Below are 15,005 nucleotides of genomic sequence, written 5' to 3'. Positions count from 1 at the left end.
AATGCCTGACACTCTTCAAGGTATGGAAACTTCATCTTAAAAACTAAGACACTCAGATACTCATGTTCTGACATGAGTTTTTCACAAAGAAGCGAATCAAAGGAAAAAATGTATATGGAGAGATGTTGGTCACAGAGAGAATTAAGTTCAGGGTATGCTAAAGATCCCACAGGAAGTGTCAGAATAGGGATGGAAAAAGTGAGCTGGTACAGAATTCCATTTTGGCAGATAATACTTCTCTAGTAATAGTAAAGTGAAACCCAAAAGGAAAGCTTCCCCTGTTACGTTAGGGAACATTTTGATTTGTATGCATCACATATCCATTTTTCTCGAAGATATAAAAGGTTTGATAATTGAGGGACGCAGCTCTCAATGACATCTAATAATATCAAAACCAATCATTTTTAACTTATACAGTAACAAATAAATATCTACCATATGAGTCCAGTATTAAGATCCAGTTTAGGACTGCTACTCAAGATGGAGGCCTAGGTAACCATGGCTTGCCTCCTCACACAACCATAGCAAAAATTACAAAATATAAAAACAACTATCATCTAGAATCATCAAAAATTAAGCTGTATGAAGTCCAACAACCAAGGAATTAAAGAAGTCATATTCATCAGGGGCAGATACATGGAATGGGTGGCTCCATACCTACATGTGGTGCATAAAAATTGGGAGGGAAATCTTAGGAGTGAGAGGGATCCCTGCCCCACAGCAGACCACCCAGCCCATGGTTCCAGTGCCAGGACAAGTCCACATAACTTCTAGCTGTAAAAATCAGTGGGGGTTGGGGTGGAGGAAGAATTTGAAGGATTCTCAGGAGTCTCCACTTAAAGGGCCAGGAAGGGACTTATAACTTATGCAGACTCACTCCCTCTGGGCTCTAGCACTGGGGCAGCAGCTGGGAGGCTCAGTGATATACAATGAGAAACTAAAGTGTCTGGCATCAGGGCAAGTGCTTGGGAACAGCTTCCTCCTGGACAAAACCCCGGAGGCCGAGCAGTGCCCATAGTCACTTTTCTGAGCCCTCCCTAACACAGAGTCACAGAGCAGCAACACCATATGGGAAAATCCATCAACCTGGTTAGCCCCACCCTGGCGATTACCTTAGGCCCTGCCCATCCAACTTATAGGTGTGCTTTTCTACATTAGGTCACACTAATAAAACACAGAGTCAAAGCATCTCTGCCTAATACATAGGAGCAAACACAGGGAGGCTGCCAAAAGGAGGAGACAAAGAAATATGGCCTAAATAAAAGAACACAATAGAACTCCAAAAAAAGAACTAAATTAAATGCAAATAAGCTATCAGATGCAGAATTCAACTCACAGGTTATTAGGATGCTCGAGGAATTCACTGGGTCCTTCACCAACATGAAAAAAAGAAATGAATGTTACAGAATGAATTCATACAGAAATGAATGTTACCTAAGTGAAATAAAGAAAAAATTACAGGGAAATCAACAGTGGAGTAGATGAAGCCAAGAATCCAAAGAATGACTTGGAACATAAGGAAGAAAAAACATTCAATCAGAACAGCAAGAAATAAAAAGAATTAAAAAAATGAGGATAGGCTAAGGAGCCTCTGAGACAACTTAGAACATGCCAACTTTCAAATCATAGGGGTGGCAGAAAGAGAGGAAAAGGAGTAAGAAATTAAAAACATATTTGAAAAAAGAATGAAAGAAAACTTCCCTGATTTGGTGAAGTAAATACACGAACAAGTCCAGGAAGCACAGAAAGTCCCAAACAAGATGGATACAAAGAAGACCACGCCAAGACACATCACAATTAAAATGCCAAAGGTTAAAATAAAAAAAGAGAGAGAGAGAGAGCAGCAAGAAAAAAGCAGATAATAACCTACAAAGGAGTTCCCCTATGATTGTCAACTGATTTCTCAAAAGAGACCTTACAGGCAAGAAGGCACTGGCAAGAAGCATTCAAAATCATGAAAGGCAAGGACCTACATCCAAGATTACTCTATCCAGCAAAGCTATCATTTAGAATTGAAGGGCAGATAAAGTGCTTCCTAGACAAGGTAAAGCTAAAGGAGTTCATCAGCACCAAGCAATTTTTACATGAAATGTTAAAGGAACTTATTTAAGGAAAAGAAGATTAAAAGTATGAACATTAAAATGGCAATAAATTCACAACTACCAATTGAATCTTACACTAAGAAAACAAGCAGAACAGAAACAGAATCATAGATATGAAGATCATTTGAAGGGTTACTAGCTGGGAGGGGGAAGGGTGAGAATGGGGGCAGGTGCAGGGTTTAAGAAGTACAAATTGGCTCAGAATAGACCAGAGAATGTAAGAATAGTATAGGAAATGGAGAAACTAAAGAACTTATATGCATGACCCATGGACAAGAACTGGGGGTGGGGAATTTGCCTGAGGGTTTGGTGGGTACTAGTTGGTGGGGCACAAAGAGGAAAAATTGGGAAAACTGTAATAGCATAATTAATAATATATATAGATCAAATTCAGATCTTCTTGCAGAAAAAATCTACCTTTGATATCTTTATAGAACAGGCAATACAAATCTGAATTAGCACAGTTAATACTATTTTGTGTAACTGACACAATCAGCACAGAAATGCCCCACCAGGCATCTGTTAGGTTGGTCAGTAAATGTTAACTGCACTAAATAATGACAAGTTCCCATCCTCTCTAGTCTTAGAGATTAGAAAATCTTTCTATTAAGATATATACTCACTTAATTAGTATTTATTTCCAAATTCTTGATTTCAACATGGCAAACTCCTTCTCAAAATCCTTCAAAGCCCAGTTTACTTCAAGTTTAAGTCCATACTCCTCAGCGTGGCTTTCAGGATTCTGCCTCAACTGTCTCTATCCAGGCTCAGAGGGGATGAGGCAAAGGCTCCAGGGGCCAGGTGAGTAATGAGTGAAGCAGGCACCTTGGCTTTGGGGCCAAGGAGCACAACAGTGTGACTACATGGTGGAGACACTGTTTGGCTCCAGGCATTTGTCATCTGCCAAGAGCATGAATGTACAACAGTGAGAAATAATCTATTCTCAGAAAAGTTGGCAATCCAGACTTTTAGTTGTAATCTTCCGGTTTTTAAGTGGAAAACTCATTTCAACATAAAGCACAGGGCCAGTCACACTAAATTTATCCAAGAGTATCAAGTGACAGCAATTCAGCACCCTTAACTCTACACAGAGAAAACTGATGTGACCAAAGGCCATTAGCAGCTCCAAGCTTCCCATAGGGTGAGGGATAGCCTGCTAGTCACCCAGACTCAGACACACGATGCTTCCTGTCCCATTTCAACAAGAATGCCTTCCCTCAGCTCTTCAACTTGCCAACTCCATCGTGGCAGGGGTGGGGTGTACATTCAGTTCCACCCTTGAAGACTTTCCTCCACTTTATCAGGCCCTGGAAATTGCTAGGCATGTAAACACAAATGTTCTGTATTTATAATTTAACTGCAATCACAGTTTTCTACTTAGTGAATGCATGAGCATGAATAAAGCAGAAGAGTCTAAGAGAAGGATCCAGGTAAGATGGGTCACATCTCCGAGGTCAGGGCCAGATATGGCCTAATACCAGCAAGGTATTAGGACAAAAAAAAGGCAATGGGTCCATCCTGCAAGAGCTAAAAAGATCTCAGGACTCACCTCATCACTCTTCGTCAGGAGCCCTGGAGCCATATTCCTGGTCTGCCGATTGCTCTTCCTAGAGAAGAGTCAAATTGCACAAGCAGAGCTGGGGGAAAAAAGGAGAGAAATAAGAAGGAGTACCCTTCCATCTAGCATCCCAGTTCAGCAGCAGTCAGGGGAGGTATGCAAGGCAGGTAGTAGAGCATCAGAGTAGCTCATTCTTAATCAGTGTCCTGTAAATAAGGCCCCTATAGCTGGGCCAGGAGAGGGCTCATATATGCATTAAATATATGCCCCTTAACAGCACGTAAAGCTCAATGAAAAAACTTAAAAACATTCTAACTCATGAGATTGAATAGCATTATATTAAGCAAAGAATGTGTTAATAATGAGATCAAGGAAGAAATCAAAAAGTTTCTTGAAACAAATGAAAAGGAACACATAACAGCTTAAAAGCTATGGGACACAGCAAAGGCAGTCTTGAGAGGGAAGCTTATAGCAATTCAGACCTACATACAAAAGACTGAAACATTTCAAATAAACAACCTAACCCTACATCTACAAGAACTGGAAGAACAACAACAAGCAAAGTTCAGAGTGAGTAGAAGGAAGGAAATAACCAAGACCAGAGCAGAACTAAGTGACAGAGACATGAAAAGAACAAATCAAAGGATTAATAAATCTGGGAGTTGATGCATTGAAAAGATAAACAAAACTGACAAGCTTTTATCAAGACACATCAAGAAAAACTAAGACAGGTCCCAAATACATAAAATCAAAAATGAAAGAGGAGAGATTACAACTGATACCACAGAAATACAAAGGACTGTAAGAAATTACTGTGAATAGCTATATGGCAAGAAATTTGAAAACCTGGATGAAATGGAGAAATTTATAGAAGCATACAATCTTCCAAAACTAAATCAAGAAGAAGCAGAAAGCTTGAAGAGACCAATAACAAGCTAGGGTAATTGAAGCAGTAATCAAAAAAACTCCCAACACACAAAAGCCCAGGGCTGGATAGCTTCTCAGAATTTTTTAAAATGTTCAGGGAAGAGATAACCCCAATACTTCTCAAACTATTCCAAAAAAGTCAAGAAGAGGAAAAACTCCCAAATTCTTTTTGAGGCCAGCATCATCCTAATCCTCAAAACAGATAAAGAGACAACAAAGAAAACTACAGATCAACATCGCTAGTTAACATAGACACTAAAATCCTCAACAAAATATTGGCAAATAACACCCAGTGATACATTAAAAATATCATACACCATAATCAAGTGGGATTCATCCCAGGGATGCAAGGATAGTACAATATTCACAAATCAACAAATGTAATACATCACATACACAAAAGGAAAGACAAAAATCACATGATTATATAAATAGGTGTAGAAAAAGCATATGATATGGTACCACACCCATTTATCACAAAAACACTCAGCAAAGTGCCAGTAGAAGAGGCATTCCTCAATATAATAAAGGCCATATATGAGAGACCTACAGCCAACATCATAATCAGTGGGCAAAAACTAAAACCTTTCCCACTAAGACCAAAAACAAAACAAGGTGTCCACTTTCCCCACAACTGTGCAACATAGTACTGGAAGTTCTTGACAGTGATCAGTCAAGAAAAGAAATAAAAGACATACAAATTGGAAAGGAGGAAGTAAATCTGTCATTGTTTACAGATGACATAACAGAGTAGTTAGAAAACCCTATAGACTCCAATGAAAAACTACTAGACTTAACAAGTGAATTTGGCAAAACAGTAGTAATAAAGTCAATATTCAGAAATTGAAGGCATTTTTGTGCACCAACAACGAAATATCTGAAACAGAAATCAGGAGAAAAAAATCACACTTGATACAGCAAAAAGAAAAATAAAGTACCTAAGAATAAACCTAACCAAGGAGGTAAAAGACCTGTACTCAGAAAACTACACAACACTGAAATAAGAAATTAAGGAAGACACAAACAAATGGAAGCATGTACCATGCTCATGGTTTGGAAGAATTAACATCATCAAAATAGCCATACTATCCAAAGCTATTTATAGATTCAATGCAACCCTATTAAAGTGCCAATGGCACATTTCACAGATATAGAACAAACATTTCAGAAATTTATATAAAACCATAAATGACCCTGAATAGCTGCAGCAATTCTGAGAAAGAAGAACAAAGCAGAAAGGATCACAATACCTGATATCAAACTGTATTATAAGGCTACAGTAATCAAAACAGTCTGGTACTGGCATAAGAACAGACACATAGATCAATGAAACAGAATAGAGAGCCCAGAAATAAACTCATGTCTCTATGGTCAATTAATATTTGACAAAGGGAGGAGAAGCATAAAATAGTGTAAAAATAGCCTCTTTAACAAATTGTGTAGGGAGATCTGGACAGCTACATGCAAAATAATGAAACTTGATCACCAACTTAAACCATACACAAAAATGAATTCAAGGTGGATATAAGACTTAAATATAAGTTGTGGCTCCATAGAAGTCCTAGAGGAGAACATAGGCCAGAAAATTTCAGATGTTCCATGCAGTAATATTTTCATCAATATGTCCCCTAGAGCAAGGGAGATAAAGGAAAGATTAAACAAATGGGACTACATCAAATTAAAAAGTTTCAGCACAACTGAAGAAAACAACAGCAAAATGAAAAGGGGACCAACCATATGGGAAAATATATTTGCCAATGACACCTTAGACAAGGGTTTGCTCTCCAAAATATATAAAGAAATCATATGACTCAACACCATAAAGACAAACAATCCAATTAAAAAATGGGCAAAGGACCTGAACAGACATTTCTCCAAGTATATACAGAGGGCCCAAAGACATATGAAAAAATGCTCGATATCATTAGCCAGCAGAGAGATGAAAATTTAAAAAACAATGAGATACCACTTCACACTGGTCAGAATGGCTATCATTAATAAATCAACAAACAAGTGCTAGTGAGGATGTGGCAGAAAGAGAACCCTATAACACTGTTGGTGGAAAAGCAGACTGGTACAGCCATTGTAGAAAACAGTATGGAATTTCCTCAAAAAACTAAAAATGTAACTGCCTTTTGACCCAGCAATTTCACTATTGGGTATATACCCTAAGAACCCTGAAACACCAATTCAAAAGAACTTATGCACCCCAATGTTCATAGTGGTACTATTTACAATAGCCAAGAGTTGGAAACAGCCTAAGTACTCATCAGTAGATGAATAGACAATAAAAGTATGCTACATTTATGCAATGAAATACTATGTAGCAGAAAGAAAGAAGGAGCTCCCACCTTTTTGACAGCATGGGTGGAACTGGAGACTATCATGCTAAGTGAAATAAGCCAGGAGGTGAAAGACAAATATCATATGATCTAACTTGTAAAAGGAATCTAATGAACAAAATAAGTTAATTACGAAAATAGAATGAGAGGCATAGAATCACAGAACAGACTGACAGTGGTAGATGGTGGAGGGAAAGGTGAGTGTTTGAAAGAAGGTGAAGAGATTAATCAAGGAATATATATATGAAGGACACACGGACATGGACAATGGGGTTAGGAATGACTATGGAAATGTGGGGCAAGCTGAGACTAGAGGGTAAAAAGGGAAATAACTGGAACAACTATAAAACATAAAAATAACAAAATAATACATAAACCAATCAACATAATTATTTTCATTAACAATAAAGGAGAAAAGCCACCTCAATAGATGCAGAAAAAAACATGACAAAATTCAATGGCCATGCATGATTAAAAATGCACAGTGAACTATAGTAACAGAAGAAAATGTCTCAGCTAAATTAATAAGCATTTAAAAAAATACAGAGAGCTAATACCACACTTACTGATAAAATCCTGAATGAATTCCCCCAAATCGGGAAGAGGGCAAGGATGTCTTGCCACAGCTCTATGGAGTTTTGAACAGTAGATATAAATAATGTCAAAAGTGAAAGACAATAATTAAAATAAAGATTGAAAAAAAGTAAAAAAAACAGATAATAAACTTTTTATCAACTAAAATGAATTAAAGAAAATACAACATGTTTACAATGCTTGAAGAAGTGTAAAATTATACAGTGATGTTTGGAAACTGTAAAGCGGTTTCCTATAATGCCTAATAATCCTATGATCCAGCAGTTTCCAAATTACCCCTGATTAATGAGAGAACCAAGAGAATTTATTGCCAGCAGAGTTGCCTTACAGGAAGTGGTCTGTTTCATCAAGCTAAAGAAAAATGATGCTAAATGGAAACCTTGAAATAAAGACAGCAAGATTCCTCATTTTACATGAACTAGTATAATATTAACTCCAAGTAGGTTATGAAACATTATGGATGTACTGTATTTTACTGTGCATAATGCACACTTCTTTGCACAAATTTCTTAGGGAAAAATAAGGAAGCGTATTATACATGGGTAGTACTAATTTTGTATCAATATAAATGCTTTTAATTTTTTATTTATGCTTATGCATTAAAAGTATAACTCTAGAATGCAATAACAATATCTGTATGCAAAATAATACTGTGGACTATGATTATCTGTTTTGTTTCTAAATATAAATAAATAAATAACTGAATTAAAAATTAAAATGAATTTTTTTCCCTGAAAGTTTGGGCCAAAAATGTGGGTGCTCATTACACATGGGAGCACATTATACATAGAAAAACACACTATACTGTCATATCTAGAGCAACCACTAAAAATAAAAAGTAAAAATGCAAAGCACTATGGTTAAGTGGCAATTTAAATTACTGTATTTTTCAGACCATAAGACACATCTAGATTTTAGAGGAAAATAGAAAAAAAATTTTGAAGCAAAAAATGTGGTAAAATATTTAACAACATAATATTTCACCAATGTAAATGAAGACAGAACTCAACGGTGGCATTAACAACCATTATTCCTCTCAAATTGGGGGGACACATTTTATAATCTGAAAAATATGGTAAATGGAATTCCAAAAAGTAATACATTGACCCAAAGAAGGCAGGAGTAACAAAAAACAGAGGCAGCAAATGAAATACAAACAATAAAAGTAGAGACATAATCTAGCTATACTGATAATTACATGAAATAAACCCAATTAATTGAAAAGGCACAGACTGTCAGACTGGATTTAAAAAAAAGCAAGCCATCCACAAGAAGCACAGTTTAGTCCTGGCTGGTGTGGCTCAGTGGACTGAGTGCCAGCCTGTGAACCGAGGGGTCGTGGGTTAGATTCCTGGTCAGGGCACATGCCTGGGTCGCAGGCCAGGTTCCCAGTTGTGGGTGTGTGAGAGGCAGCCACACACTGATGTTTCTCTCCCTCTCTCTCTCCCTCCCTTCCCCTCTCTCTAAAAATAAATAAACAAAATCTTTTTTAAAAAAGCACACTCTAAATATAGACACAGGTTAGCTCAAGGAAAACAGATGGAAAAAGACATAAATGCACACAGTAAGCATAAGATTGGAGTGGCAATATACCAGACAAAGTATATTTCAAAACAAAAATATTACCAGAGGCACAAAGAGATGTTTCACGATAATAAAAGGGCTGATGCATCAAAAAATATACCAAAGGTAAATGTATGTGCATCTTATAACAGTGCTTGAAAATACATGAAGAAAATAAAACCAGATTTAATGAAAAACAGAAAATTCCACAATCCTAGTTGGAGAATTAAATGCCATCACAGTAATTGATAAAATGAAGAAACTATTGCTAAATAAGCTGATAAAAATAATCATAAGGAAATAAAACATCTGAATGTAACAAGCAACTTGACCTAACACAGTATTAGAACAACACTCAACAACTGCAGAATGGATTCCATTCTGGGGACCAAGGCACATTCACCAAGACACTGTATATACTGGGTTGTGAAATAACTGCCAACTTACACAGACTGATAGTGTACATTCTTTGTTCTAAATGGAATTAAATAAGAAATCAGTAACAACAAGTTCTCTAAAAAACATCCCAAAATATCTGGAAATTAAATAGAGATTCAGTGCAGCAAAACTGTATTTATCAAGTGTAGACAACTCTGTCCTGATGACTTTCATTATAAAGGGGAGCAGAGATGAGGGTAAAAAGGAAGGAATCATGATCCCCCTCTGGACAAAACATGCAGTGGGTCTCACTGACCACAGAACAAGATCCACATCTATTATCTGCCACCCATGGCCGTCTCCAGTAACACCCTAACCCCTTCCCACCTGAGATCCCATCACTGCCCCACAAATGTCGCTTTCCGGGAAGAAAGGACAACCCCTGATATCCTCACATCTGGGTGCTAAGCAGTCACCCAGAAGGAGCCAGGAGCCAGACAAGGTACCTGTTCCTCAAAATACCATCTCAACACCAGTGGGATAATCAGACAGTTGGGATGCACCATGCTAGCCCCAACGTCCTTATGTACAAGTGCTCTGGGACATATTCTGCCAGAGAGTACTCAGAAATCTTTGCACTAGAGAAACATTTAAGCTAGTTAACAAGGATGAATGTGTGAAACATAAAGGTCTGAGGGGAAAAAAAACTGCACAGATTAGCATAGATCCCCACGTGGCTGTAAACCACAGTCCAGTTGGAGTGAATGATGAAAATGATTCTGGAAAGGCTGTTTAGGGGGCAGTTGAGGATGGATAATCATTATCCCCACAAAGTACTCTCCCTGAGCACCCACTTGTGTGTGCCAGGAACCCTCACAACTTCCAAAGATCACATTTCCACTTCATGACCCTGACATCGCTATTAGCCCTATTTTACAGATGAGAAGGGACACAGAATGCCGGCAAATGCCCAGGGTCACAGAGTCAGTACTAGTGTAGCGGAGCCTCAGAGTCTGACTGCAGAATTTGCAATAAAGAGAGGAGGACCTTTTTGTAAGAGGAAGATAAACTAGAACATGGGGAAGGACTATATGCTGAGCTAACATAAAGGGAAGGAGAAAGGAGGGGAGTAGGAAGAATCGACAAGACTTAACAGCTCATCAGATTAGTGGGAAATCTGGAAAACTCCAGGACGCATGACCCCTGAGGTCCTGCAGTGTGTGCCAAGAGGGACAATCCTGCCATTAACAAGATCAGCAGGGCCAGAACCGGTGAGAAGGGCCAAGGAGGGATTCAGATGGCAGAATTCCCCCAATTGTCCTCCACAACCTGTGCTGTTGAGAGCAAGGCAGCTTGTGAGGACTAGGGAAATTGAACATAGCCTGAATCAGATAACGTTAATGAATTTGAATTAATTTTGCTGGAGATATATATATATACACACACACACATACATACATATATGGGATATAAAGGTTGTTTTCTTTAAAGTCATTATTCAAAAGAGATGCACACTGAAGTATATTTACAAGTAAGATGTTTTCTGAGACTTGCTGCAAGACACTTCAGTAGAGAAAACTAAAAGGAAGAACAGAATGTTGACACTTGCTGACGCTGAGCAAGGGGCACATGGGTGCTCTTACAGTATTCTCACTACTTTTGGCATTGTAAAATTTTCATAATTTTAAGTTTGATAAAGCATGTCCCTTCATACCTCCAAAAGTAGGGGGGAAAATGTAAAAGGAGAGGGGATAAGCTACAAACACTGGATGGTCTGTGGTGTCATTAAAGTCAACAGAAGTTAATGACATTAGGGGCTGGGACAAAGGATCAGGAGAAAGTGAACAAATATTTTATCTTCACCAGGATTAGATACATGAGACAAACTTGAAATATAGAATAACTCCTTTTAAATTTTCATTAAAACTTTCAAAGTTAAAGAACAGTTAGCTACAAAGTAAAAGTTCCTGTACCATTTCCCTCTCTATAATGTGAGAATTTTACTACAAAAGGTACAAGGATGGCTGAGGAAATAAACTATGGCAGTACACAGAAAGCATACCACCAACAAAGGACTACTGATCTTAAACATTACTTCTCTTGCCCTGACCAGTGTGGCCTACTTGGTTGGAGTTTCCTGTAAACTGGAAAACTGCATGTTCAATTCCCAATCAGGGCACATGCCTAGGTTTTGGGTTCGTTCCCCAGTCAGGGAGCTTAGAAGAGACAACGAATCAATGTTTCTTTCCCTCTCTCTCCTTCCCTTCCTCTGTCCTCTCTCTAAAACTCAATAAGCATGTCCTCAAGTAAAGATAAACACACACACACAAGGTCTGTCCAGAAAATATCCATCCATGTGCTAGGAAAAAGAGACATTTATTGAAGAAGATACAAGATGCAAGAAACACTATATATAGGACAATGATACCTCACTTCCCTTCAAAGTAGGCACCTTGGGACCTCACCCGGTTCTCCCAATCGACATCAGCTGCCCCATCATTTTTCCTGAATCTCATCAACAGTCTGAAATCTCTTTCCTTTCAAAGGTGATTTTAGTTTTGGGAAAAGCCGGAAGTCATAGAGCACCAAATCTGGGCTGTAGAAGGGGTGAGTCACCTGGGTGATTGGATGTTTTGCCAAAAAACTCTACACAAGACATGATGTATCAGCTGGTGCATTGTTGGTACAAGGCTGCTAATCACCAGTTGCTCATATAGCTGCAGCCTTCTGAATCATCCAAAGTTTCCACAGAGGAATGCTCAAGCTTAACTCAAAATGTGATGCAGATTCATTGCTCTACTCGCTCAGTCATATTGAGTGTGAGAGCCACACAGTATACATGCTCAGCCAGTGGCATCTACTGCCCCCACTGACCAGTCCAGTGAAGTCATCATTGTTCACACATGTGCATTCCAGTCCACTCTTCTTGGCTGCCAGGTTATATCGATGTTGCACAAACTGTTCTCATTATATTAATAACGGCTGGGCTTTTTCTGGACAGACCTCATATATACATGCCTACACACACTACTTCTCATCACCTTTCTGTTGCGGGCTCAGAGACCCTGAGAATACAGCTGGGAGTTCCCTGGAGATGTTGGGAAGCCCCAGGGAAACCACCTGTAGCTCTGAGCCCAGAGGGGAAAACTACACTCAAGATACCAAAGACAAGCAAAGCAATGCACCCTCCACCTCCATTATGAGCAAAGAGATCACAGGAACATAAGGAAGCGTTGCCCAAGAGAGCACTGCCAGGCCCTTAGGAGTTCTCCCCACCCTAACAGGCAATCCCTCTGGATGTGGGTGGGGTGGGGCATGAGGTGCTCCAGGGCAGACTTGAACAGAGAGAAGCAGCTCCAGCCTTAGGATTCTCTCTCAGTCCAGAAGGCAGGCTGGAAACCCCCAAGCATGCAGCTGGGATCCTCTTCATCAAAGTATCAAAAGTGAGAAGGTTCTATGTCCCTATAGTCAGGGAATGGGTTTTAGAACAAGCCTACAAGCTAACACTGAGCATGTCATCATCTTCTATTTGCCTATGAAGTTTAATAAAAACACAAAGGAAGTTACTAAGCACTTAGCATGTGCTAGGCACAAGTTTACCTCTTTCCATACTAATGACAGCTTCTGTGAGAAAAAGGCACACCTGGATTTCAACCGCTCCCTACAGAGACAGGGATTCTAATGCAGGCCTGGCATAGCCTCTGGGTAGAGATAGTGCCCAAAGAGATGCACTCATGCAGATTTTGGGGGAAAGTACAGGTTCTCACTGATAAGTGATAAATCAGAGCAATGAAGCCATGGAACCTCACGGTTACTTCTAGGTTTTCATAACGAAAAGTTAGTAAGAGCGTAGGTTTAGATGTCTTACCCTACCCTCACTCCCAGAAATTCAGGGGGTCAGCCAGCAGCCCCACTGGGCTTGGGAAAAGTTCCCAGCCTGTGGGTTCATTCCACTTACTCTACCTGGGGCTTCTGGAAAGGCCCCACATCAGAGGGAGCCAGTATTGACTCAGGGACGCCCTATGCACCTGAAAAACTGACCCCACTAGGCCTTCCAACTTCCCCAATGCTCTAATCCTAGTTGCTTGGCCTCGGCTGCCTCAGTCCCACCCTCCCCCCCAATAAGTCTGCAAGCTAGTGCTTTCCCCCAAAACCAGGGTCCTGCGGGGGGGGGGGGGGGGGGGGGGCAAGCAGCTCCTCCTCCACCACCATGCTGAGCACCACAGGCCACCATGGATACCCAAGAATAAACCCCTGTCACGGGTCCACAGCTGTGGGGAAGCCAGTTTCCAGCCAGGGTATTGGTGGCTAATCACCCGAGTTATGCCCAGCCTCAGCAGGACAGGACCTGGGCCCTCTGCCCCCGCCCAGAAAAATCACACCTCAAGAAACCCCGGGCCTGAGCAGTACTGCCCGGCCCTCCCTTCCCGGGTTTTCCCCACTGTCCTTCCCAGAAGCCGGCCCCCATCCCAACCTCGCTCACCACCAGTACAGAAACACAGTCACCACGCCAAGCAACGCCCGTGGGACTAGGAGGTGCGCTAAACAAAGTGCTTCAGGGCGGGACTACAATACCCACAGTGCCCCAGGACACGGAACCACACTATTCACTGTGTTTCTGGGGAGCCGAGCTAAAATACCCATAATGCCCCGGGGCGAACACCCGCAATATTCTCAGAGTCCCTCGTCGGAACTATTGTGTCCTCCGCCCACAACCCGTACCCCTGGACTCGGTAGCAAGCACCGCAGACCGCTGCAGGGGCTCGGGGCTACAGTATGCAATGTGTCCCCAGAGAAGGGGATTACACTACCTATAACGCTGAGGGTGGGACTATGCCACACTAGTTTCTTCCAGAGCCACTCGCGCTACCAGCTAGAGAGCTTTCGCAGGCTTCTCAGACCTCCCAGGATGGAGCGCGCTCCCACAAACCCCTAGGGTGCAGGTCCGTTTGTCCGTGCAGCCCAACTGGACGTGGACCTTCAACCAAAGGCTCGGTACTTTCCCCTTCAGCTCTATTTAGAGCGCCCTCACTCTGGGAAGTAAAGCCACTTGGGCTCTGGAAGAAATTGTGAATATCAGACAAGTAAAATCAAACCAACTATGGGGTACCTGAAAAGGCTGATTCAGGAGAACCCTAAAATCCCATCTTTTTTACTTTGTAGGGTTTTTGTAATTTTCGTTTAAGTTATTTTTTGTAAACAAAAATATTTACCTGGATGCTCTCCATCCTTCATGTTCATCCTTGTGTTTTTACAGTTAAGTAAAAGCACATAATTAATGAACTTTTAACAAATGACAAAGGTACTAGCATTTTCCCTTTTTAATGATTATGAATTTGATTTTTTTATAAAGTGGAAAAATATAAACGTGAGGACATTTAATGCTACAATAATTAAAAAGTCATTTATTAGAGATGACAGAATAGAAAGCTCAGAAACATATTTATTATAAAGGGACACACACCCTTTTTCTAGAAATTTCACAGAAGTGTTTCAAATTACTTTCTATTTTATTCTGCTCAAAATGAAGTAACAGGAACA

General features: G+C 40.2%; 1 protein-coding gene across 4 annotated transcripts in view; it reads right to left on the bottom strand.

Moving 5' to 3' along the window:
* The window catches only part of ZNF169 (zinc finger protein 169), a 73,296-nt gene extending 59,277 nt beyond the window's left edge, over positions 1-14,019 (bottom strand). For all 4 annotated transcript variants that reach the window (XM_037056222.1, XM_037056223.1, XM_037056224.1 and 1 more), the window contains exons 1-2: positions 13,948-14,019; positions 3,652-3,739 (exon numbers count right to left, since the gene is read on the bottom strand). In XM_037056222.1, coding sequence (XP_036912117.1) covers positions 3,652-3,684 — 33 coding nt within the window. In that variant the 5' untranslated portion in view covers positions 3,685-3,739; positions 13,948-14,019. The remainder of the gene's footprint in view (positions 1-3,651; positions 3,740-13,947) is intronic.
* Between the last annotated feature and the right edge of the window lie 986 nt (positions 14,020-15,005).

The sequence above is a fragment of the Sturnira hondurensis genome, unplaced genomic scaffold, assembly GCF_014824575.4.
Source record: "Sturnira hondurensis isolate 20B ecotype Veracruz unplaced genomic scaffold, ASM1482457v3 Scaffold0008860, whole genome shotgun sequence".
In the NCBI taxonomy this organism is placed as follows: Eukaryota; Metazoa; Chordata; class Mammalia; order Chiroptera; family Phyllostomidae; genus Sturnira; species Sturnira hondurensis.
The sequence above is the reverse complement of the archived record's forward strand: the minus strand, read 5'-3'. Positions and strand labels throughout refer to the sequence as shown.